This window comes from Mus caroli, unplaced genomic scaffold (genome assembly GCF_978045245.1).
Source record: "Mus caroli unplaced genomic scaffold, Mus_caroli_1 scaffold_8, whole genome shotgun sequence".
Lineage (NCBI taxonomy): Eukaryota > Metazoa > Chordata > Mammalia > Rodentia > Muridae > Mus > Mus caroli.
Window position 1 is genome coordinate 140,570,799 of NW_028227263.1, and position 27,216 is coordinate 140,598,014.

The 27,216-nt window shown below is 41.1% G+C and overlaps 1 protein-coding gene and 1 pseudogene across 1 annotated transcript in view; one reads left to right on the forward strand and one right to left on the reverse strand.

Annotated features, from left to right (window-relative positions):
• Window positions 1-18,279, forward strand: part of LOC147003733 (NACHT, LRR and PYD domains-containing protein 2-like) — a 41,400-nt gene extending 23,121 nt beyond the window's left edge. The window contains exons 9-11 of the mRNA XM_085841083.1: window positions 7,430-7,600; window positions 16,022-16,192; window positions 18,147-18,279. Coding sequence (XP_085697209.1) covers window positions 7,430-7,600; window positions 16,022-16,192; window positions 18,147-18,279 — 475 coding nt within the window. The remainder of the gene's footprint in view (window positions 1-7,429; window positions 7,601-16,021; window positions 16,193-18,146) is intronic.
• On the reverse strand, window positions 8,214-11,507 carry LOC147003734 (NACHT, LRR and PYD domains-containing protein 5 pseudogene; annotated as a pseudogene).
• Window positions 18,280-27,216: the final 8,937 nt, after the last annotated feature.

Consider the following 27,216-nt stretch of genomic DNA (forward strand, 5'->3'; position numbering starts at 1 on the left):
TACCAAGTACCTTGATTAGAAGGATGTACCACCATACCTGGACTTTTCTTTTTACTTCTGCTTTTAATTTTTTTTTTGTAAAGTATGACCCATTGGGTCCAATTTGTACTACTGACACGAACTCAGGTGTAGGATCATCCACTTGGGGGAAGGACAACCTACCAGTAAGCACCTCCCAAAGAATGGTGACTCTACCTCCTCCAGCAGTCACCAACTACTAATAGTTTGTAGTAGTGAGAGAAGGTCCTCAGAAACCCTCCCTCATATGAGTAGTATTTTTGCCTGACTTGGTCTTCTGGAGATAACCATGGATGCTGTGACTTCATGTGTGCAGCGGCATGTCATGTCCAGAAGACACTATTTCCATCAGTCCTCCCACCCTCGAAGCACTCCTCCTCACCCTCACACCACTCCTCCCTTCCCACCCTCACACCACTCCTCCCCATCCACACAGCTCTTGTTTCTGTCCTTTTGTAAGATAGTGTCTCCCAGGCTGACTTTATATTCAAAACAATCCTCCAGTTTCAGACTCCCAAGTGCTGTGCCACCAAGCCCAACCTAACATCCTCTCCAAGTCTGTGTTTTTAGCACTGTGTAACATAAAGTATACATGGTTAGAGGTGGAATCAACTTGTCAACAAGATCAATATGGATCCATTATAATTTTTAACATAATTTTTTGAGATTAAAACGTAATTACAATATTTTTCCCTTCCATTTCTTCCCTCCAAACTTTACCATATATCCCTCCCTATTCTCCTTCAAATTTATGGCCTCTTCTCACTAATTGTTATTGCATGCACATGTGTATACACACACACACACACACACACATATGGATCCTGTTAATACCATATATTATTTGTAGGTATGTGTTCAGGGCTGATCACTTGGCACTGGTCCCTGAGGATAGACCATCTCTATTTCTCCCAGCTCTCCTCAGTTGCCTATTGTTATTTGTTTAGAGTTGAGGCCTCGTGGGCTTTTCCCTATCCAGTTTTGCCTGTTAACTAGTATCACCCTTATTTATTCAGCTCATGTTTGGTCAGTCATGTTGGTGAGACTTGATGAGTGTAGCTTATGACAGTACTAGGAGATATAATTTCATAGTAAATTTCCTGACCCTCTGGCTCTGTTGATCTTTCCACCCCCTCTTCTGCAATCTTCCCTGTCCCTCAGGTTCAGGAGTTTTTGAAGATATATCCATTGAAACTGGACTCCAGAACTCTACATCTTCATTAGTTGTGATGTTCTGCAGTAGTCTCTTACTGTTGCAAAGAGAAGGTTTGTAGGATTAGTTTCCACAAAGTAATGGGGCTGTACTGCAGAGATTGTGTTTAGCATTGACAGTACTATACTGGGTAACAGAGCATCACTACCAACATTTAAACACTGGCTCTGATTGGATGAGGGTCACCAGTACAGTTTGTTCTCATTTGCATCCTATTACTGTAATAAACACTGTGACAAGAAGCAGTTTGGGTAGGAAAGGGTTTGTTTCATGCTACATCTTGTAGTCCATCATGGATGGAAGCTAAAGCAAGACCTGGATGCAGGATTTGATGTAGAGGCCATAGAAGGAGCTCTGCTTACTGTATAGTTCACTTTGCCCTTTGATACAACCCAGTACCACCTGCCCAGGAATGACACCACCTACAATGAATGGGGCATTCCCACAACAACCATTAATTAAGAAAAAGCCTTACAGACTTGCCTACAAGACAATCTTTTTTTAATTAGGTATTTTCTTCATTTACATTTCAAATGCTATCCCAAAAGTCCCCCATACCCTCCCTCCCCGCTACCCTACCCACCCACTCCCACTTTTTGGCCCTGGCATTCTCCTGTACTGAGGCATATAAAGTTTGCAAGACCAATGGGCCTCTCTTTCCAATGATGGCCGACTAAGCCATCTTCTGATACATATGCAGCTAGAGACACGAGCTCCAAGAGGTACTGGTTAGTTCATATTGTGTTTCCACCAATAGGGTTGCAGACCCCTTTAGCTCCTTGGGTGCTTTCTCTAGCTACTCCATTGGGGGCCCTGTGATCCATCCAATAGCTGACTGTGAGCATCCACTTCTGTGTTTGCTAGGCCACTGCATAGCCTCACAAGAGAGAGCTATATCAGGGTCCTTTCAGCAAAATCTTGCTGGTGTATGTGATGGTGCCTGCATTTGGTGGCTGATTATGGGATGGATCCGCAGGTATGGCAGTCTCTAGATGGTCCATTCTTTCGTCTCAACTCCAAACTTTGTCTCTGTAACTCCTTCCATGGGTGCTTTGTTCCCAATTCTAAGAAGGGGCAAAGTGACCACACTTTGTTCTTCTTGAGTTTCATGTGTTTTGCAAATTGTATCTTGTATCTTGGGTATTCTAAGTTTCTAGGCTAATATCCACTTATCAGTGAGTAAATATCATATGAGTTCTTTTGTGATTGGGTTACCTCACTCTGGATGATGCCCTCCAGGTCTATCCATTTGCCTAGGAATTTCATAAATTCATTCTTTTTAATACCCTAGTAGTAATCCATTGTGTAAATGTACCACATTTTCTGTATCCATTCCTCTGTTGAGGGGCATCTGGGTTCTTTCCAGCTTCTGGCTATTATAAATAAAGCTGCTATGAACATAGTGGAACATGTGTCCTCCTTACCAGTTGGAACATCTTCTTAATATATGCCCAGGAGATGTATTGCAGGATCCTCTGGTATTACTATGTCCAATTTTCTGAGGAATCTCCAGACTGATTTCCAAAGTGGTTGTACAAGCTTGCAATCCAACCAACAATGGAGGAGTCTGCCTTTTTCTCCACATTGTTGCCAGCATCTGCTCTCACCTGAATATTTGATCTTAGTCATTCTAACTGGTGTGAGGTGGAATCTCAGGGTTGCTTTGATTTGCATTTCCCTGATGATTAAGGATGCTAAACATTTTTTCAGGTGCTTCTCGCCCATTCAGTATTCCTCAGGTGAGAATTCTTTGTTTAGCTCTGAGCCCCATTTTTTAATGGAGTTACTTGATTTTCTGGAGTCCACCTTCTTGAGTTCTTTATGTATATTGGATATTAGTCCCCTATCTGACTTAGGATAGGTAAAGATCCTTTTCTAATCTTTTGGTGGCCTTTTTGTTTTATTGAAAGTATCTTTTGCCTTACAGAAGCTTTGCAACTTTATGAGGTCCCATTTGTCAATTCTCAATCTTACAGCAAAAGCCATTGCTGTTCCGTTCAGGAATTTTTCTCCTATGCCCATATCTTTGAGGCTTTTCCCTACTTTCTCCTCTATAGGTTTCACTGTTTCTGGTTATATGTGGAGTTCCTTGATCCACTTATATTTGACCTTATTACAAGGAGATAGGAATGAATCAATTCACATTTTTCTACATGATAACTGCCAGTTGTGCCAGCACCATTTGTTGAAAATTCTGTCTTTTTTCCACTGGATAGTTTTAGCTCCCTTGTCAAAGACCAAGTGAACATAGGTGTGTGGGTTCATTTCTGGGTCTTCAATTCTATTCCATTGGTCTACTTGTCTGGTGCTATACCAATACCATGCAGTTTTTATCACAATTGCTCTGTAGTACAGCTTTAGGTCAGGCATGGTGATTCCACCACAGGTTCTTTTATCCTTGAGAAGAGTTTTTGCTATCCTAGCTTTTTTGTTATTCCAGATGAATTTGCAAATTGCCCTTTCTAACTCAGTGAAGAATTGAGTCAGAATTTTGAAGGGGATTGCATTGAATCTGTAGATTGCTTTTGGCAAGATAGCCATTTTTATCATGTTGATCCTGCCAATCCATGACCATGGGAGATCTTTCCATCTTCTGAGAGATCTTCTTTAATTTCTTTCTTCAGAGACTTGAAGTTCTTATCATTCAGATCTTTCACTTCCTTAGTTAGAGTTACTCCAAGGTATTTTATGTTATTTGTGACTATTGAGAAGGGTGTTGTTTCCCTAATTTCTTTCTCAGCCTGTTTATCATTTGTGTAAAGAAAGGTCATTGACTTGTTTGGGTTATTTTTATATCCAGCTAGTTCACTGAAGCTTTTTATCAGGTTTAGGATTTCTCTGGTGGAATTTTTAGGGTCATTATATATACTATCATATCATCTGCAAAAACTGATATTTTGATTTCTTCCTTTCCAATTTGTATCCCCTTGATCTCCTTTTGTTATCGAATTGCTCTGGCTAGTACTATGTTGAATAGGTATTGAGAAAGTGGACACCCTTGTCTAGTCCCTGATTTTAGTGGGATTGTTTCCAGCTTCTCACCATTTACTTTGATGTTGGCTACTGATTTGCTGTATTTTGCTTTTATCATGTTTAGGTATGGGCCTCAAATTCCTGATCTTTCCAAGACTTTTATCATGAATGAGTGTTGGATTTTGTCAAATTATTTTCTCAGCATCTAACAAGATGATCATGTCGTTTTTGTCTTTGAGTTTGTTTATGTAGTGGATTATGTGGATGGCTTTCTATATATTAAACCATCCCTGCATCCCTGGAATGAAACCTACTTGGTCAGGATGGATGATTGTTTTGATGTGTTCTTGGATTCGGTTAGCCAGAACTTTATTGAGGATTTTTGCATCAGTGTTAATAAGGATAATTGGTCTGCAGTTCTCTATCTTTGTTGGGTCTTTCTGTGGTTTAGGTATCAGAGTAATTGTGGCTTCATAGAATGAATTGTGTAGAGTACCTTCTCCTTCTATTTTGTGGAATAGTTTGTAAAGAACTGAAATTAGATCTTCTTTGAAGGTCTGATAGAACTCTGCACTAAACCCATCTGGTCCTGGGCTTTTTTTGGTTGGGAGACTATCAATGACTGCTTCTATTTCTTTAGGGGATATAGGACTGTTTAGATCATTACCTGATCTTGATTTAACTTTGGTACCTGGTATCTGTCTAGAAATTTGTCCATTTCATCCAGGTTTTCCAGTTTTGTTGAGTATACCTTTTATAGAAGGATCTGATGGTGTTTTGGATTTCTTTAGATCTGTTGTTATGTCCCCCTTTTCATTTCTGATTTTGTTAATTAGGATGCTGTCCCTGGTTAATCTATCTTGTTGATTTTCTCAAAGAACCAGCTCCTCATTTGGTTGATTCTTTGAATAGTTCTTGTTTCCACTTGGTTGATTTAGCCCCCGTGTTTGATTATTTCCTGCCATCTACTCCTCTTGGGTGAATTTGCTTCCTTTTGTTCTAGAGCTTTTAGGTGTGTTGTCAAGATGCTAGTGTGTGCTCTCTCACGTTTCTTTTTGGAGGCACTCAGAGCTATTTTCCTCTTAGAAATGCTTTCAATGTGTCCCATAAGTTTGGGTATGTTGTGGCTTCATTTTCATTAAACTCTAAAAAGTCTTTAATTTCTTTCTTTAGTCCTTCCTTGACCAAGGTATCATTGAGAAGAGTGTTGTTCAGTTTCCACCTGAATGTTGGATTTCTATTACTAATGTAGTTATTGAATATCAGCCTTAGTCCATAGTGATCTGATAGGATGCATGTGACAATTTCAACATTTTTGTATCGGTTGAGGCCTGTTTTGTGACCAATTATGTGGTCAATTTTGGAGAAGGTACCATGAGGTGCTGAGAAGACGGTATATCCTTTTGTTTTAGGATAAAATGTTTTGTAACTATCTGTTAAATCCATTTGTTTCATAACTTCTGTTAGTTTCACTGTGTTCCTTTTTAGTTTCTGTTTCCACAATCTGTCCATTGACGAAAGTGATGTGTTGAAGTCTCCCACTATTATTGTGTAAGGTGCAATGTGTCCTTTGAGCTTTACTAAAGTTTCTTTAATAAATGTGGCTGCTCTTGCATTGGGAGCATAGATATTCAGAATTGAGAGTTCCTCTTAGAAGATTTTACCTTTGATGAGTATGAAGCTCCCCTCCTTGCCTTTTTTATTTATTTATTTATTTATTTATTTATTTATTTATTTATTTATTGTTTTTTTTGAGACAGGGTTTCTCTGTATAGCTCTGGCTGTCCTGGAACTCACTTTGTAGACCAGGCTGGCTTTGAACTCAGAAATCCACCTGCCTCTGCCTCCCGAGTGCTGGGATTAAAGGCGTGCGCCACCACCGCCCGGCTTTTTTTTTTTTTTTTTCTTGCCTTTTTTATAACTTTGGGTTGGAAGTCGATTTTATTAGATATTAGAATGGCTACTCCAGCTTGTTTCTTCAGCCCATGTGCTTGGAAAATTGTTTTCCAGCCTTTCATTCTGAGGTAGTGTCTGTCTTTTTCCCTGGGATGGGTTTCCTGTAAGCAGCAAAATGTTGGGTCCCCTACAAGACAATCTTATGGAGGTACTTTCTCTATTGAGGTTTCTTCTTCCCAATGACTCTAGCTTCTTTCACGTTGACAAAAAAGTAAATAGTGAAATTTGTATGTAAGGTCTGGAGTTCCTTCCTCAACACCATGAAAAACAAAGGACAGAGGAGGGAGGAAGTAAAGGAAGGAAGAATGGTAGCTGTCAGCTTTTCCTATTTTTTTTAACATTTGTAATAATGTTAAACAGCCAAGGTCTGATAACTACTTGGTTATTTGAATGTGATGAAATACTGAGTTCATGGTTAGAGGTAGATGGAAGGAAAGAACACCCCAATAATACACTACATAAGTATCCAACCAAACACAGAAGTCCAAAGCCATAAAGACCCTATCCACCTAACTAGCCATACCTTGAACTTACAGTCTAATTATGTTAGAAGGCACTATTATCAGTACAGGCAGGATGACACATACCTGTAATATTAACATTTGGAAATCAAAGGCAGGAGGATCATAGCCTATGCTACAGAGTGAGACTCTGATCTCTCCCCCCCAAAAAAATCACCACAGAAAACTTACTACCTTCTAAGATCACCAAACACAGCAGTGAATTAATTATCAGCATTTATGAAGAACCTACTGTGTACAGGCACTATGCCAGGAACTGATCTATGACCTATCCATAAAGTACTACCAATTTAATGGTTTCTCTGTTGGAGGATAAGAGCTGCATTTACTTTTGAGCATAAGTAAAAGATGGTTGGACACTGAATCCATTAAACGATGTGTCCTCTTCATTCTCCTCTAGGATCTTTGCCCTCATCTAACCACAGGTAGCTCTCTTGGTTGACATTAGCAGGCATGGGGTTTCCTTTCATACCAATTAATTTTATTTACTCATTTCTTTGAGAATTTTGTATACATATACAATGTATTTTAATCATAATTCACTCCTTTCCAACTTCCCTATGGGAAGGAAGAGTTTTTGAGAAACCCATTCTATGATTTCATTCCAATATCACTTATCATAATGTCTCTAAGCTTGACTGAAACCAATGGCTTGAGGTAGAATGTAGTGGTTTGGATGCATCATCCCAGAATGGACTAAGGTGTTTATTTGTTTCTGGTTTTTGTCCCTGTGCATGTGATTTTCCAGACTGTGGTCCTGTAACATCACCAATACTGGTTGCCACCATCTCTCAAAGATGCTCAGGCAAACACTGAGCCTGAAACACTTGGATCTGGGGCTAAATCGCATCGGAACCATAGGAGCAAAGTTTCTGTGTGAGGCTTTGAAGAACCCCAAGAGTAAATTGAAAAGTCTATGGTGAGTTGTGCCCTTTTGGACTGTAACCTCTACCTTAAAGGAGCTTTCAAGTGTAGCAGACCCTTTCAGAAGCAATATGGGGAAGTCCTGAGTCAAGTCAGTCATGTTTTGTATTCCATTTTTTTCTAGTATTAGTGTCTATAGCTGGTACATAGAGATCAGTAGGACAACAGGAAGGGGGTTGATTCTTTCTTCCCACCACAAGAGATCTAGAGTTCAAGCACAGGTTGGCAGGCTTGGCAGCAAGGGCCTTTACCCACTGATCTACCTCTCTAGCCCCAAGTTAAGTGTTCTTTTAAATCACCAGGCAAAGGGCTGTAGAGATATTGGCCCAGCACCTAAGATCTCTTTGTTGCACACAAAGAACATAAATATTGTTCCCAAGCTCACATCAAGTGGCTCCAAATTGGCTGTAACCAACCGCTCTAGGGACTCTGCTCACTTCTTACCTCACTGGCCATACAGACATGTGTGTAAAGTTTACTTTTGTTTATTTGTTTGCTTTCTTTTCTAAATGCTCTGTTTATTTCATTCTCACTACATTCTCTGAGGTGAGACAAACATTTCACAGATAAAGAAGTCCTAGGATGTGAAGAAGAGGGGACTCATGTCTTCAGATTTTCCACCAGTTACAGTCATCTTCTATCAATAGCATACTGGTCACCATCAATCACCATGTAGGGCTTGATAAACTGCACTTCCTCCAGCTGTCTTCTCACCTAGGCATAGTACTGCTGTTTCCACAGGCCAATTATCCACAGGTTAGAGGCAAGGAATTGGAATGCAGAGCACAGCTTCAACATCCCTGATGTGCTGAAGTCATTCTTCACCATGTTTAGGCTGTTCAGGTGCGGGTTTCAAGAGAGGGCTGATGACATTGCCTCACAGTGGTTGGAAGTGAACTCACATACTCCCAAACCAAGTCTCCCCAGGGAGCTGCTACTTTGCTTCAGTCCCTCGAACAGAATTATGACTCCTTTGTTTCCCAGGGCAGTGTTACCAAGTCTTTGAACTGCTTGGTTGTTGTGATCATACAACAGGTCCTGGCAGCAGTTCTCCGTGAGCGGGCAGTCCACTAGTTCCAGTTCTTGAAGGTAACAAGTGGGCTCCTTTAAAGCTTCACACAGTAGCTTCATTGCACTATTCTGTACAGGGTTCATGGCCAGGCACAGGTGTGTCAGCTTTCTGTTGTTTATAAGTATCAATGCCAGGAAGTCTTAGGCATCATCTATAATATTGCAGCAATTCAGTATCAGTCACTGGAGAGCACATTCTGGATTCCTCATGAACTGACACAGCTATTGCTTCAGTCCCCAGGCTGTTGCTTGACAGGCTCAGGTGAGTCAAGTTCTGGTTGCTGAAAAGGTTGCTGGAGGCCAGAAGGTTGCAGCTGACAGGTGTGAGGTCACAGCTGTCCGGTATCAGCTTCTGCAGTGGACACATTGAACTACTCAAGACATTCCCAAGTGATATCATGCTCTTTACCGCCACCTTATTTTTTGCCAGGCCGAGGTACTTTAGACTGGTGGTTGAAAGCAGGAGCATGGAGATCATCTCCTAACCAGAGAGGGTTAACTCCCAGGAATCCAACCCCAGAGTCTCCAGGGAGCAGCTTGGATGTTTCAGCACAACACAGGCTAACTTGATGTCATCATCCTTCATGGGAGTGTTCCCTAGATCAAAGTACTTTAAGTTCTGATTACTAACAAGGAGCATCCAAAGATATTTCAGGCCAGACACTACATCTGCACTCTTAAATGTCAGAATCCTCAGCTTGAGGCACAGTATCTTCACAGCCCATTTGTTCAGGATGCTGTTACTCAAGTCCAGCACCTTCAAGTTTGGGTGGGTGCTGAACACAGAGCAAAAGGTTCCCCACCACTCCATGAGGAGGGGCTTACATTGTGTCTCCTGGAGAGCAACAACAGGGCACAGCTCAAGAGTATTATCCACTGAGAAGACATCTCTGATATCTACCCTGATTGTCTTCAGGTTCTGACAGTGCTGGAGACAATAGGAAGGTACCATCAAGTCCATCTCCTGGTTAATCAGAAGCCACACTTCTTGGAAGTTGTTAAAAGCCATGTGAACAAACTCTATATCTTGAGACTCAGATAATAGAAGGCATCCAGGATGTCTATCAGGCTGGTGCCCTTGACCTACTGACCTATTAGAGAGACCCAGTGTTGGAGCTTTTGCTTGAGAGTCAGAGTCACAGGACATTCGAACAGAACCTCCAGAGTCTTCAAGATATCCTTGTGCATGAGGCCAAATAAGAAATGATCCATACTGAGGAGGTGAGTATCGTCTCTCTTTACCTCCATGATGATCCTTTGGTTTTTAATGAAGGAAAAAAATATTGATTCCATTCCCCCAACCATTCTAAAACATAAGACAGCAAAAAAATCCTGAAGGCTGAGATAGAAGAAAATGTAACACTGCTCACTGCTGTGGTCAACCTGGAGAAGGATGTTCATATGAAAGAGGGCTGAGATCTCAGCTGACATCCTGCACAAACTCATTAGGGTAATTTGCTCTTCCTGACTGAGTTCTTGGAAGGCCTTCTCAAGGTGAACTGGTGGAACACCAATGTAGCATATAAACTGGTGAGAGTCTGGCAGGGTATGGTGAATCTCTTTCCCAGATTCTGCAGCTATAGAGCCTCACAGACCATTGAGCATACAAAGGGAGCCTGGCACTGGTCAAATAGCTGGTGATTTTCTATCATGGAATGGAAGACTTGCATTCTCTGATAGTCATCGGAGATGTTCTCACAAACCAGGTGAGGTCTCTTTTATGCAGATAGTCCTTCAACCAGTATATAGGGGGGGGGGGCACCACCATCGACTTGGGCTTTTCTAAGCCTGTGTTTCTGGTGGTAATGATGAGAAAGAACTGGGGTAGGAGGAACTTCCTTAGGCGGCTGTACATCAGGATGTATATGGACTGTTCATCCTTCCAGTCTCTGGTGAGTGTCATATTGTCATGTTGAAGGACAGAGCCCATATCATCCAAACCATCTATAACAAACAGGAGTCTTTCTAGTTGGAACATGATCTTTGTCACTGCAGTCTAGAAGTCTGGCCACTCCTTGGCAATAAGCTATGCCAAACTGCTCGTCCCTGTCCACTTTCTTACTCTTACAGAGGAGGAGGAGAAGAAGATGAAGGAGGAGAAGAAGATGAAGGAGGAGAAGAAGATGAAGGAGGAGAAGAAGATGAAGGAGGAGAAGAAGGAGGAGAAGATGATGAAGGAGAAGATGATGAAGGAGAAGATGATGAAGAAGATGATGAAGGAGAAGAAGATGAAGGAGAAGATGAAGGAGAAGAAGATGAAGTAGGAGAAGAAGATGAAGGAGGAGAAAAAGGAGGAGATGATGAAGGAGAAGATGATGAAGGAGGAGATGATGAAGGAGAAGATGATGAAGGAGGAGATGATGAAGGAGAAGATGATGAAGGAGAAGATGATGAAGGAGAAGATGAAGAAAGAGAAGATGAAGGAGAAGGAGGAGACAGACGGAAATGGAGAAGGAGACAGAGACGACAGAGATGATGACATTGGACATGTCTTGGTAGAGTTCACCCTGTGAACAGCCCAGAACAATACTTCTGGCCAAGCTGACTTCCAAACTCATGGTTTTCCATGTAGGATAATGGTGTGAGGCCTGAAGATTTTCTGGTATGGTTTAAAAGCATCGGTGATACTTTTATCTCTGGGCTGTCATAGTGTAGATCCACACTGGTGTTGAATTTAGCAATCACATGGGCCTTGTAGTCTGTAGGTTACCTTGTTCATCTGCTTTTGTCAGTGCATCTTCTTCCTCAGGTTGTAAGGCTTCTGATGTTTCTTCCCAGTCTGGTCCTTGGTCTTTCAGGATTGCTTTACTGTCTTTTTCTGGAGGACTCATTGTGCTTTCTGATGTTTATTCCTGCACTGGTCCTTGGTGCCCCGCATATAAAATTGCTTTTTAAAAAAGTTTAGCTAGTAACCTTTATATGCCCCAGTACGGGGGAATGCCAGGGCCAAGAAGTCGGAGTGGGTGATTAGAAGCAGTGCTGGGGGAGGGTATAGGGGACTTTCAGGATAGCATCTGAAATGTAAATTAAGAAAATATCTAATAAAAATTGAAAAAAAAAGAAATACAAGAAAAAAGGTTAGCTAGTGGATGTGATTGCTTGCTGTTCAATTATGAGACTGGGGTTCATATTCCCAGCATCAACATAAAAAAGCCAAGTGTGATGGTGCATGCATACAATGTCAGCACTGGGAAAGCAGGGACTGGGGCATCTCTGGAACTCAATGGGCAGCCATTCTACCCAAATTACAAATCCCAGGTTCATAGAGAAGACATCTCAAAATATGAGATGGAGAATGCTGAAAACAGTATCAAGCCCCTGGCCTCCAGACACAGAGGCACATGTGTACATTCACACATGAACACATATACATTTAAACAAACAGGGTATACAGATGTCTCCTCTGAAAAAAATTTAAGGAAAAGATGAATTAAGCCAAGCAGAAGCACTCACTGCTGCCCAACCCCCAAGATTTATAGAAATAAGAGTTGGACATTATACCTAAGTCCTCAGTAAGGTCAATGTAGTCTACTTGATTCTGTCCTACAAATCCCAGATAAGTTAGGATCATCAATCAAATGCTCTTGATGACAGCCCTTAAATGGTGAGAGACTTGTGAGAGATAATACTCTGCATAGAAGTGTGGTCATATGATTGTCACCCAACAAATGTCCTCCCTATTCATTCACATTGTCACAGGTGCCAGGGTTCCTTGTCTTCTCGTGGCTGAGCAATACTCCATTGTAGGTATTTACCACGCTTTCCTTAACCCACCAAATCTGTTGGTGGTGCTTGGCTTGTTATACTTAAACTAGTATCAGTCGTCTTCAGTGAATGTCAGGAAAACTTAAACAGCCAGATTCACAGAAGCAGAGAGTATATAGTATATACAATATACATACTGTATATACAATACTACATATATAATATATACAATATGCCTACTATACATATAGTATATATAGTATATATACAATATACATAATATATACATAAATACACTATTATACAATATTATAAAAACAACAAATTTGGGAACTCTAACATAGTGTGGTGGTGATCAAAATTATTTCTTTGTAGCCATTGATGCACAAGAGGCAACAAATCATCATGTTGTATACTCTGCATATAAACTTTATCAGATATTTTGAAACAGGTTTTACTACATAGTCCAGGGTACCCTAAAATTTGCAGTCTTCTAGTCCAGATTCCTGAGATCTAGGTTAAAAGGTGGGTATCACTATGTAACCTAGCTTTTCAATTAAATACTTTAACATAAAACATGTTATCTTGTGTTTGTAACACATGTTAGTATGGTATATTTGCAGTGTTCCATACCTATTTTTATAGTTTGTAATAGAAATGCTTGTGATCTTTCAAAATTTTAGCACCCAAGCAATACCACAGGATAATTGAAACAGAATCCCTGGAGTACAATCCAGATACCAGTATCTTTGGTGGTGAGGGGACAAGAAAAAAAATCTTAAACTGGGAGTGATGGTGCATGACTAACATCCCATATCTCAGGAGGATGAGGCAGGAGGATTGAGGGGTCACTGCCAGACTTGGCTACATAGTAAGACTCAATCTCAAAAATAAAACAAAACCACACTTATGCATAAGACAGGATATTGGAATAGATGAGGCCTGGAGCTCACTATCCTCCTCCCTCAGCCTAGCAAGTGCCTGAGTGACACCAGGCCTGGTTAACTCCATAGTGTGGCTATTATCAAAATTGTTGCAGTCAGGCATCAGGATTTTTAGTATACCTCTTAATTCTAATGTTTGCTAGTATGTATGAATCATATATTAAAACAGAGTCATTGGAAAACAGGATGAGTTGTAGCCAGGCAGTGGTGGTGCATGCCTTTAATCCCAGCACTTGGGAGGCAGAGGCAGGTGGATTTCTGAGTTTGAGGCCAGCCTGGTCTACAAAGTGAGTTCCAGGACAGCCAGGGCTATACAGAGAAATCCTGTCTTGGAAAAAACAAAAAAGCAAAACAAAACAAAAACAAAACAAAAAGCCAAATAGGATGAGGTGTATCTGCTGAAAACATGGCATGAAAACATTTTGTCATGAATTAAATGAAGCCTAGCATTATTGCCACATGGAGTTCATCCAACAGCATGGACTAAACTTAGCCCATGACCTGAGATGATCTTGATATTCCATATATGTGACCCTGCATACATGTCATCATGTATGTGCCCATCACTTGATCACTTCTACAGCCTCTCCTCTCTGTCCCTGCACACTTGGCAACCCCAGATTTTTCCTGTGTTGAACATATCCATTTTCCTGTTTCCCTACAGTTAATTGAGATCTTAGTTCAAAATGGAATGGGTCATTCTCCCCTACCTAAAAACTTCAGTATAAACTGTCCCTCTAAGCAGATTATTTCCTCACTTTGTGTGTGTTCCTCTATCCATTCTTTTTTCAAAGTCCAGTCTATTCTGAAATCTTGGAACCTTCTTCCAGTTATATAGAATTTGTACCTATACCTGGTCAAACATAGCAACATCTAGGTGCATGTGTTGACTTTACACGTGTATATATTCAGACATCTTTGTTTCAACTGTGGGTTTTCTTCTCAAACTTTATTTAAATGTTTACCATACTTATTTACTTCGTGGTGGAGGGAGAGTTAGAGCATTCCAAAACATGGGTGTGTTCTCTCCTTCTAACATGTGAATCCCAAGGATCGAACTCAGGTCATCAGACTTAACCTTTATCCACCACTCATCTCACAATATGTCATCAACTTTCCCCCATGTATCCCAAGCTAGCTTCAAATTCTCTAAATAGCAGAAGAGGACTTTTGACTCCTGGTCCTCCCAAGTGCTGGGACAACTGCCAAACACCTCCATGCCCCATGTTATGTAGATGTTGTGATTGTGTGCATCACATATGTATAGCCTGCTCAGCTTGATACTATTTCAAATAATACCTGTAAGCCAACATCAGGCCTTTGTGTGAGCCCTTTCTCTGTCTGGAGATCTACTCCAGATATCTGCTGTTCTTTCTCTTCATTCTCTCATGTCACCCATAGCCCTTGATATGGCACCCCCAAATACTCCTTTCCTTTTATAATCTTTGCTTGTGCATGTAATATACTACACAGTACACTATTTTTGTTTTCCTTGAGGGAAGAAACTTCTGTTGCTCATTTGTTTAGCCCTTATACCCCATGTGCCTGTCATACAGCATGATACCCATAGAATTGGCTGAATTAATTAACTACTTCTTAAATTTGTAACTTTATTCTATGAGATTTGCATATATGTATACCATGTATTTTGATCCATTCCTCCACTACCCTTGAGTCTTTCTGGGACTGCCTAATCCATCTTCCTCCCAACTTCATGTTCTTTTTTTGTTTTTATCAATATTAGTATTAATCAGTCCACTTAGTCCAGTGAATACTGATCATATGCACATAGGTGTGGGGACATGGGCAACCTACCATGTCTTCATCTCCAAAGTGATTCTTCCTCTGTCAACTGACAATAGCTCCCCAGAAAGGACTGGAGCCTCTGGAGCCCTGCCCTCATCTATGCTGACATTTTGTTTAGCTTAGTCTGTATATGTCTCCTGCAGGTAACTACAGTTGCTGTGAGTTCTTGTGTGCGACGGTTAGCCCATGTCCATATGATAGTGTCTCACATGACTTTTCTCCATGCTCCAGCTCTTAGACTATCCGCCCCCTCTTTTTTTTATTGATTTTTTTGGGTTTTCTTTTTTGTTTTTTGAGAAGGGGTTTCTCTGTGTAGCCCTGGCTGTCCTGGAACTCACTTTGAAGACCAGGCTGGCCTCGAACTCAGAAATCTGCCTGCCTCTGCCTCTCGAGTGCTGGAATTACAGGTGTGTGCCACCATGCCCGGCTTATCCACCCCCTCTTACAAGATTTTTTCCTGAGCCTTGAAAGGAGAGAGGTTGAAGATGACCCTTTATGGCTAAGCAGCACTTCATTTATTCTTAACACTGTGATCAGTTATAAGATTCTTTATTAACCACACTTCTAAAAAAAAGAAAAGGAAGCTTCTTTGACTAAACTTGAAAACAACACAGATTGTGGTTATAAATACTTCTCAGTTTGACAGTGTGTGACCATCTAGAGAAATGGCATCCAGTTCCCCCATGAGAAAACTTTCAACCCTGTTTATAGTACCATGTAACCTCCTTTCCAACACTCAAATCTGAGCAGAAACGTGTTGGTAACCCCTATAACTGTCATGCCCCTACTGTACAAGCAAGCACAACTTCTCTAGAAGGTGAGTATTAGAGTATACAGGATCCAGTACTAGATAAGACTTAATGAGTTAAGTTTTGTGTTTTGTCTGCAAGGCTGTGTGGATGCTCCATTACTCCACTGAACTGCCAAGACTTCTCTGAGACTCTTAGAAGCAACAAGAGCCTGAACACTCTAGACCTGTCTCAGAACGCCATGGGAACTGATGCCATAAAGACATTCTGTGAAGCCTTGAAACTTCAGATTTGCCCCCTGCAAATGCTCAGGTATGATCTCACTATTTCCAATTCCATAGGGTTTCATACATCAGTTGCTGGCAAGCAGCCTCATCCATTGGCATTTAGTCAGCAAATCTTTTAATTTTTCAAGACAGGGTTTCTCTGTATAGCCTTGGATATCACTTTGTAGACCAAGCTAACCTCAAACTCAGAAATCTGCCTGCCTCTGCCTACCAAATGCTGAGATTAAAGGTGCGTATCGCCACATCCAGTGGTCACCAAACAAGCACTGGTGGGTAAACAGAGTCATAGAGAGAATGCACGAGAGACCAAGAAGCCACAATTGTTAGACACTTATCTATTAGGGTAGACAAACTCCAACTCTAACATGATGTCCGAAAAAGTGGGAGCCTGGTGTGAGAGCTCAGGCCTATTTTCTGAACCTTGGCAAGTTGAGATAAGATTGCCATACATGGGCTTACATGGGGAGTCTCAAGCTCTCTCAAAATAACACAAATAAAAATGTGGCTGGGGAGATAGATTACTTATTAAAGTGCCTGTTACTCATACATGAGAACCCCAGAACACACATAGTGTGTGAAGGTATAAGTCTGTAATTCCAGCTTTGGGGAGGCAAAAAATAGTCAGATTCCCCAAAACTTGATATACAGCTTAATATAGCCAATTGATGAGCCCTAGTTTCACAGACCCTGATTCAAAATATAATGACTGAAGGATTCATGACTCTGTGTTGTATCTGTATGACTACTGATATCTTTTTTCCATATTAAATCAACATGCAGGACTGTGTGTGTGGCTCAGTTGATAGTGTAGTTGCCTAGTGTGTACCTTGAGTTTGATCCTGAGAACTGCAGAAAACTGGCTGTGATGGCAAACTTGAAAGATGGAGGTGGAGCCAGAGAGGGGCTGGATGTAGGCCACTGCACAGAGGTAGTGGATGTACGGCTTTGTCTTCATACAGGTTCCCCACAGGTGGAGTATGGGCTGTCCCTGACTCTGTTGCCTATCTGTGGATTCTGTCCCCATAACTGGGCTGCCTTGTCTGGCCTCAGTGAGAGAGGATGTTCCTAGTCCTGTGTGACATGATGTGCCAGGAGGAGAGAATAGCCAGGGAGGGCCTCCCTGTTTTTAGGGGAGGAGAAAGGAGATTTTTGAGCAAGGACAGGGAGAGGTGGGGCTAATATTGGGGTGTAAAGTGAATAAGTAATGAAAAATGTTGAGGTGGGAAAGATGAAAAATTCAAGGTCATCAATAATTACATAATGAATTTGGGGCTAGCATAGGCTACATGAGACCCAAAAGGCTGGGGTTGGGAAGTTAGTAAATTTCTTGCTGTGTTAACATGAAGACCTTAGTTTGGATCATCAGTACCCACCTAAAAGCTAGGCATGGCCATACAGATCTATAACGCCACTAGTTAGAGACAGAGTCAGAAAGATTCTAACAGCTTACTAGCTAGCCAGTTTAATGAAAATGTTAAGTTCAGGGTGTATGAGCGACCCTGTCTTAAAAACAAAGATGGTTGGGAATGAGCAGATTGCTAGAGGTTAAAAGAACATACTTGCTTGTTCTTGCAGGGGGCCCAGGTTTGTCTTCATCACCTGTAAAGTGGCTCACAACCATCTGTAACTCCAGCTCCAGGGATCCAGTGCCCTCTTCTGAGCCCCAGTAGGAATGTCGGGCATGAAAGTGGTACACATACATACAAAACACTAATGAAATAAGTTGAAAATGGGTATGATGGTTGAGAGACATCCCTGTAGCAACCTCTGGCTTCTATATTCAGCCACAGGGGTGTATTCCACCAACACATGCATGGGCACATATGCATATACCATATACCAAAATAAGATTTAAAATATGCAAGTCCACTTTGTAGTGCAGTATTAAAGTGACCCATAAAACATTTAAGGCATGCGAGAAGTTTACATGGATTTTTCTCAAAACAACAAACCATTTTTCTCCTCTGGTTGCAACCTAGATTGAAATTTGATGAAGCTAAACCCAGTATCCAGAACCTGATCCAAGAGATGAAGGCGAGCCATCCACAACTGAGAATCAGCAGTGACCGAGTGGATCTTAAGAATCCTCCTCTTCCTCATTTCATTTTTTGAGGCCATTCTCTGGGCACCCTCTCTGATTTATTGACATCTGAGATAAATGTCCTTATCCTTCCCAGATCTATGTATAAAACTCACACGTGTCACTAAACAAGAATAAATGTAAAACGTTCGTATCACTGGTATATTGGGGAATAAAAGAGAAAGCATGAATGATGAATTGTGTTTACTAATGGGTCCCCACAAAATTCAGAGAAAATCTTAGGGTAACATGTAACACTATTCCCGAGCAGTGCTAACTACACATGCCAGATTGGGCACCAGTGGCAGACCAAAGTATGAATACCACGAAAATCCAGTTTGGTAAACCAGAAATTTTTATTAGGATTACTTCCAGAAGCAGCGATGACTCAAAGGCAGCCACATCACCAAAGCCCGTCCCAGCATGGGCAATGACTCAAGAAAGCTGACAACTTGAGGCGTGCTACACAACCTGCAGGCCATTGGACAGTTTGGAGAGGTTCTAAAAGGCAGCTGGGGCCAGTCTGGTCTGAGTGTCTCTCAGCATCCTCACTACTCTATATACTTGGGGAATAATGGGCCTAGTATACCTGTCTCAGTCACTGAGTTGGTTCTTTCCTGTGTTAAAGGGTCTGCCCTACAGTATGGTATGGTTCACCTCCCTTAGGAACACCCTGCATCTTAATGAGATTCCCTACAAAATAAAAGTATTATCCCCAAAGAAACCACTACAAAATAGCAGCGAGATGCAGAGCAGGAAATGAATGTGGCAATTGTTTGGTTGTACCTATATCTATAGTCCTATGATCACTTCTGGTTTTATGTTTTGTTTGCAGCCCTGGGGACCGAGGCCAAGGAGACACACAGTCAGTAGAGGAAGCACAGAGAGTGAAATGTGTATCCTTGACCTAGGCACGGCATGTCCAGGACTCTAGTGCTTCAGCCCCACAGGACTGGCTACAGCTTACCTAAGGGATGGCAAAACTTTCCTAAAGAGTCTAAGTGCAATTGAGTGACCAGTGTGGATAAAAACTAACAACAGTGGTTCTATCACCCTGGCTATATCAAGTGATGAATCTGGGGTCACTCAGATTTGCCATGGCTGAAAATAAATTTTATCGAGAAGAGGTATTTTGTGTAAAAACCAGCACCTGGACTGGTTGGTGCCAGGATTGCACCTAGGGCCATTCCCCAGCCTTTAATCCTATCAGCCCAGAGCTTATAAAGGCAAAAACCATTAGATTGTGTATATTCTGCCTACACATAAACAAAGGCTTATTTTAACATATACATCTTACAGTTGTCCAAGTCATCTTTTGAGCAGAGTAAGCAAGCTTGATTACAAAAAGCAAAAGTAGCAGTTAACCTTCTGACCTATTTTGCAAAAGCAGCATATTTTACAAGATCTATTTTAAGACTACCCTTCAATGTCTGGGGAAGGAGGAGGTGGGCTACTAGCGTGAACAAGCTAGGTACTTACATGTGAGAGGCTTTTTTTTTTTTTTTGCTTTTATATTTTTCTCTCTCCAGCATAGTAATTAAAACCTTTAATGTTAACCATAATATTAAACCTGAGACTGAGACCTACAGAGATCGCCCACCAATCTTTGCTAAGTTCTTCCCTTGTGCTGTACCTCATAAACATGATGAAGATCCAGGTTGCTAGAAGTATTTGCCCCACAATGGTAGCAAGCATCTACCTGATCCCTGATTTCCTAGATGAACATCTCTATCCATCCTTTCTTCATCCTCTCTTCACCTTTCATCTAGTCAGGCTTTTAAGATCCAGTCTATGTTGGTCACAGTAGGTACAGATGTTGTCTATTGAGTTATATTTCAAAGTTTTGTTTTGTTTTGTTTTGTTTTGTTTTGTTTGTGTGGGGGGGTGTGGATGTGTGATGTATGCCTGTGTGCTCATTCATGTGCGTGTGAAGGTCAGAAGTCAGTGTTTGGTGTCCATTCTTCACCTTACTTTTTATTCCTTTTTTTAATGAGATATTTTCTTTATTTACATTTCAAATGTTATGACCTTTCCTGGTTTCCCCTCCAAAAATCCCCTATCTGCTTCCCCCTCCCCCTGCTCCCCAACACACCCACTCCCACTTCCTGGCCCTGACACTCCCACACACTAGGGCATACAGCCTTCACAGGACTGAGAGCCTTTCCTTCCATTGATGACCAACTAGGCCATTCTCTGCTACATATCCACCTGGAGGCACGACTCCCACCATATGTTTCTTTGATTAGTGGTTTAATCCCAAGGAGCTCTGGTGTTACTGGTTAGTTCATATTGTTGTTCCTCCTAGGGGGCTTCAAACCCCTTCAGCTCCTTGGGTACTTTCTCTAGCTCCTATATTGGGAACCCTGTGCTTCATCCAATGGATGGTTGTGAGCATCCACTTCTGTATTTGTCAGGCACTGTCAGCCTCTCAGGAGACAGCTTTATCAGGCTCTTGTCAGCAAACTCTTGTTGGCATCTGCAATAATGTCTGGATTTGGTGGTGGTTTATGGGATGGATCCCCAGGTGGGACAGTCTCTGAATGTTCATTCCTTCAGTCTCTGCTCTGAACTTTGTCTCTATAACTCCTTCCATAGGTATTTTGTTTGCCCTTCTAAGAAGGATCGAAGGATCCAAAATTTGGTCTTCCTTCTTGAGTTTCATGTGTTTTTCACACCCTTTACAATAGTTAATATAAAATACCTTGGTGTGACTCAAACTAAGCAAGTAAAAGATCTGTATGATAAGAACTTCAAGTCTCTTTCCAGAGATATCAAGGCTTTCATTATATCATCTTCTTTTATTAGATATTTTCTTCATTTACATTTCAAATGTTATCCTGAAGTCCCATACACCCTCCCCCTGCCCTGCTCCCCAACTCACCCACTTCTGCTTCCTGGCACTGGCATTCCCCTGTACTGGGGCATATGATCTTTGCAAGACTAAGGGCCTCTCCTCCCATTGATGGCCAACTAGGCCATCCTCTGCTACATATGCAGCTAGAGACACGAGCTCTGGGGGTACTGGTTAGTTCATATGGTTGTTCCTCCAGTAGGGTTGCAGACCCCTTTAGCTCCTTGGTTACTTTCTCTAGTTCCTTCATTAGGGGCCCTCTGTTCCATCCAATAGATGACTATAAGCATCCACTTCTGTATTTGCCAGGGACTGGCATAGCCTCACAAGAGACAGCTATATCAGGGTCCTGTCAGCAAAATCTTGCTCGTATATGTAATAGTGTCTAGGTTTGGTGGAAAGACCTGAAGAATGTTGTGAATCAGGCCCAGCTACAAGATCAGATTTTTTCCATCCTTGAAATGTTTAGGGGGCTCAAGCAAAGGAGGTATATCCATGCACATCCTGACATATTATTCTTGAGATGTCATACTCAAGAGCCTTGGTTTTTAATACTTTCTGCATTAATAACATAAGTGACTTTGTCATTTAGAAGACTGAACAATAAAATTTATATTAAAATTGGCAAAAGACAAAAAGAACTTCAAGTCTCTAAAGAAAGAAATCAAAGATCTCAGAAGATGGAAAGATCCCCCATGCTCATGGATTGGCAGGATTAATATAGTAAAATAGCTATCTTGCCCAAAGCAAGCTACACATTCAGTGCAATTCCAATCAAAATTCCAACTCAGTTGTTCACAGAGTTAGAAAAGGCAATTTGCAAATTCATCTGGAATAACAAAAAACCTAGAATAGCAAAAATTATCGTCAACAATAAAAGAACCTTTGGTGTTCTCACCATCCCTGACCTCAAGCTGTACTTCAGAGCAATTGTGATAAACACTGCACAGTACTGATACAATGAGAGACAGATCAATGGAATAGAATTGAAGACCCAGAAATGAACCCACACACCTAAGGTCACTTGATCTTTGACAAAGAAGCTAAAACCATCCAATGGAAAAAAAAAAGACAGCACTTTCAACAAATGGTGCTGGTTCAACTGGCAGTTAGCATGTAGAAGAATGCGAATTGATCCATTCTTATCTCCTTCTACAAAGCTAAAGTCTAAGTGGATCAAGAAACTCCACATAAAACCAGAGACACTGAAACTTATACAGGAGAAAGTGGGGAAGAGCTTTGAGGATATGGGCACAGGCATAACATTCCTGTACAGAATAGCAATGGCTTGTGCTGTAAGATCAAGAATCAACCAATGGGACCTCATAAAATTGCAATGCTTCTGTAAGGCAGAGGACAGTATCAATAAGACAAAAGGGCAACGAACAGATTGGGAAAGGATCTTTACCAATCCTAAACCTGATAGGAGCTAATATCCAATATATACAAAGAAGTCAAGAAGTTACACTCCAGAAAACCAAATAACCATGTTTAAAAATGGGGTACAAGCTAAACAACGAATTCTCAACTGAAGAATACCAAATGGCTGAGAAGCACCTAAAAAAATGTTCAACATCCTTAATCATCAGGGACTAATATACAATATATACAAAGAGGTCAAGAATCTGGACTCCAAAAATTCAAATAACCCCATTAAAAAATGGGTATAGAGCTAAACAAAAAAATCTCAACTGTGGAATACCGAAGGACTGAGAAGCACCTGAAAAAATGTTCAACATCCTTAATCATCAGGGAAATGCAAGTCAAAACAACCCTAAGATTCCACCTCACACCAGTCAGAATGGCTAAAATCAAAAACTCAGGTGACAGCAGATGCTGGCAAGGATGTGGAGAAATAGGAACACTTCTCAATTCCTGGTGGGATTGTAAGCTGGTACAACCACTCTGGAAATCAGTCTGGCGGTTCCTCAGAAAATTAAACATAGTACTACCAGAAGATCCGGCAATACCACTCCTGGGCATATACCCAGAAGATGCTCCAACTTGTAATAAGGGCGCAGGTTCCACTATGTTCGTAGCAGCCTTATTTATAATAGCCAGAAGCTGGAAAGAACCCAGATGTCCCTCAACAGAGGAATGGATATAGAAATTGTGGTACATTTACACAATGGAGTTCTATGCAGCGAAAACAATGAATTTATGAAATTCTTAAACAAATGGATGGATCTGGAGGATATCATTCTAAGTGAGTTAACTCAATCACAAAAGAACACACATGATATGCACTCACTGATAAGTGGATATTAGCCCAGAAGCTCAGAATACCCAAGATACAATCTGCAAAACACGTGAAATCCACCTTACTTTTTGAGACCAATTCTCTATGCTTATAACTCCCTGATTTGGCTAAACTGACTGCATAGTGAGCCTAGTACCCCTGTCTCCATCCCTCCAGCACTGGATTACAGGCCTGCCTGGTGGTGATTTTGTTTTTGTTTTGCAGCCCAAGAATCTTCTCTGTCCCAGGTTAAGAACAGCTTAGGACTACAAGAATAAATTTTTAAAATTTAAATGGCAGTTTGACCACATGACCATTTAGCAAACCATAGCAGATTACACACTAGGGGCTATAACCTCTCCAGGCATAAGCTTTTGACCAGTCTTTTTAATGTTTGTGTATTTGTCTACACGGGTCCAAGTACATGTGTATGAAGGTGCCTGTGGAGCCCAGAATTAGGTGTTAGTTACCTCAAAGCTGGAGTTACAGGCAGTTGTGAACCACTAGAATTGGGTGCTATGAACCAAACTCAGGTCCTCTTTTTTAAAAAGCAGAAACTTAATTAGTGAGATCTCTCTCCAGCCCCTCAACCAGGGTCTTAATTCATCTTTTTGGTTAATTCATTTTTCTTGAGGTATATTTCCTGTGTTCTATACTCTCAGTCCCATCCTCTGTCTGCAAACCACACTCACAGCTGAAGATGGCTGGAGGACTCACTGCTATTTACAGGAATGGTACACATGTGCAGAGGTGAACATCAAAGCAATGCTTGTTCTCATGACACTGATTTATCTGGATCAACAGCCTCCTCCCACTACTAGCTTCTAAGAACACAGTCTTTACTGCAGAAAATGTATGTATACATGTTTTGGATCTGTTCACATTGTTAACCAAGAAGGAAGTTCTCACTGTGAGAACTTTGGTAAGGCATACAGGAAGACCATCCTTCCACAATTCAACAATATCTTCAGCAACTCAGTAACACTGTAGCATATTCATGTTTGCATGTCAGGGAGGCACCCAGGGGCTTATTGAAACTGAGTAGGTAAGGGGGTTCCTGAAGAAAATAACCAAAGGTTACGGGTATCTGTCCCTATACAATTCTCCAGAACACTGACTTCATTCATTGGCTCCTCCAAACATCATTGATAGGTTCCTATCAGCTAAGCCATATATCCCAATCCTTAGCTGTCCCTGAAGAGCAGGTCATTAGTGAATATCAGGTGGTGTTTTCCTATGCCACGCTCAATCACAATTCTAGAAGAAAAACCCCACTGAGATACAGTAATTTTCTACATACCCCAAACCAAGACCACATTCCAGGCCCCTAAATAGGATGACAGGGACCTCTTATCCAGAGTGTTGACCCAAATCTCTGGGCACACTCCGAATCCCTCTATTCACCAGTATGCAACAGTAATGACAAGACTACCATGGCAGCCTATACTATGTGCAGGGATGCTGTTGCACAAGGGAAGACAAGAAGTAAATAAGGCAGAAAGTGAGGTTGGTAGACAGAAAGCAAAGTCAAGAATAGAAAGTAGCAGCAGGTGAGGCTGGAGAGATGCTTCAGCAGTTAAAAGTGCATTTGTCCTTCAGGAGAACCAGAGTTCAGTTTCTAAAACCCACATTGGGCAACTTATAGCCACCTGTAACTCTGACTCTAAGAATTACATAATTTTTAAAATAAAAAATCTAAAACCAGATGTGGTGGCAGAAATGGATCTCTCATCCCTGACTGTTGGGACATCCATCATATGTAATATTTGGGTAACCAGAAAAAGCTTAGACATCCACATATCCCACCTGCCCCTATTTGAATATCAAAGGCTGCTATTCTCCACACTTATTGCTGGTTCTTTTAATTTTGAAGAAGGGGATAGGGGCAGACTGAATGGCTGGATTATGGTTTGTAGTTTGGTCTCTTGTCGATTAGGCTCTTAACTCCCTGTAATATCAGTATTTCCAATCAAGATTACTTAGAGTTTAATTGTGAAAGATTTGTAAAAATGTCTTATAACAGTTATTTGCATATTTTGAAATTGACATATATATTTAAGTATCAAGAACAAGAAGGTGTGCTACGTAAGAACTCTTCTCCACTGATAGGTCCTTCCCCTTTAGGAAAATATTTTTTTTCTGTCCTTGACTAGAGATGGACAAGCAGCTAAGAGTGCGTACGGTTCTTCCAGAGGATGCGAATTCAGTTCCCAACATCCATGTCAGGCAGTTACAACTGCCTGTAACTCTAGCACTGAGTATCTGATGCCCTCTTCTGGCCACGGGGGGCATTGTACTCATGTACACATGCCCATATACACTGGATTTAAAAACCAATCCTTTTAGATTATTTTTAATATTTTTTCTGTCTTTAATTCTCCTTAGTAGCAGACTATACCCCACAAAAGCATGCGTGCTTGCCAGTTTATCTTAATTTTAAAATGTAGGTTTATTTACTTTAACAATTCCAGGGCAGGAACCTGTAACTCGGTGGTAGAACATATGGGAAGCCTTAAGTTTCAACAACACCACTACAAAATAAATACACAAGTCCCCAAAAGTGTCAATGCGTGTGCACGCGCATGTACATGGGCATATGGGTGTGTGCAAAAGGCAACAGCTCGACAGCCACCATTTTCATTGTCTCAAAGTGACTTATCTGAAGACAGAAAATACAAGCAAAATAGAAGCTTCAGTTTGCAGAAAGTAAACCAATGTTGTGGATGTGTATACACTGTTCATGAAGTTGTAATAGCCATCTTGTTTGAGAGATCAACTGTCACAGACATTCTAGTCATAATAAGAGATACCTCTTATTATAATGGCCTCAAAATGGAAGAAAATATGTAGGAAAAAACATGATGGATACAGAATTTGGTACTTTCTATAGCTTTAAGCACCCATTTCAAGTCTTGAAATATATCTACTATAAACAAAAAAGACTATGATGATCATATATATTATATACTAATAAAAAGGAACACCCTACCCCACTTTCTGGAGGGCACATTTTCCTTCTAAAAAGTAGACATGTCCAACTGTGACTTAAGATGAGGTTAGGGTAAAGGCTAAAGCCATGGACTATCCGAGGAACACAGACTATTAGAGAACAAGAGTTTGTGCACAAATGATGGAACAGGTCAGCTGTGAAAGGCAGGTATTTTCTAAATTAATCTTGACTCCATGTTAGAGAAGGTTGAAGAAAGGCCATTACATAGGTCTATTATGATACCTACAATGTGCAAGATATCAGAAAAGAGACTTTCCCATACCATTGTGGAGTACTGATAGCAAAGTAGACATTGGCTCAACTCTTGATTGAGCACCAAGAAAGCCCATGACCCACCATCCTACCTTGTTGGCTCTGCCTCATATTTATTCTCCATGCTCAATTTTTATATAACCTCCCCACTCTTGAGTATGTCCATGTCTGTGGCTGTAGTGGTGATATCCATGGTTGTGCATGGATATCTGGCCAATCCCTCTGCTGAAAGCCAAGTTATTTCTAGGCCAGTGGGAGGGGTGGTAGCGGCCTTTACACAACTCTCATCCTGTGTTGCAGGCATTTTTTCCAACTGTGCCAATCCTCTGCTAGAAGCCCCCCACCAAGATTATTATAATCATGGCACCAAGGCATATCCCAACCAGATTCCCCTTGGCATAATGCTGGTGAGCAAAACATAAAGGAGAGAAATTTGGCAACAGATGTTAAAAGGCTCATCTCCACACCCAATTCCATAGGTGCTTCATGATTTGAGATGCTGTTCCTCCATCAGTTACAATGATCATCCCCACCATCACAAACAAGATCAGAACAGAATAAGGTCAGTTCTCTATACAGTGATGCTTACATGGATCCCTTCCTGAATCCCAATACAA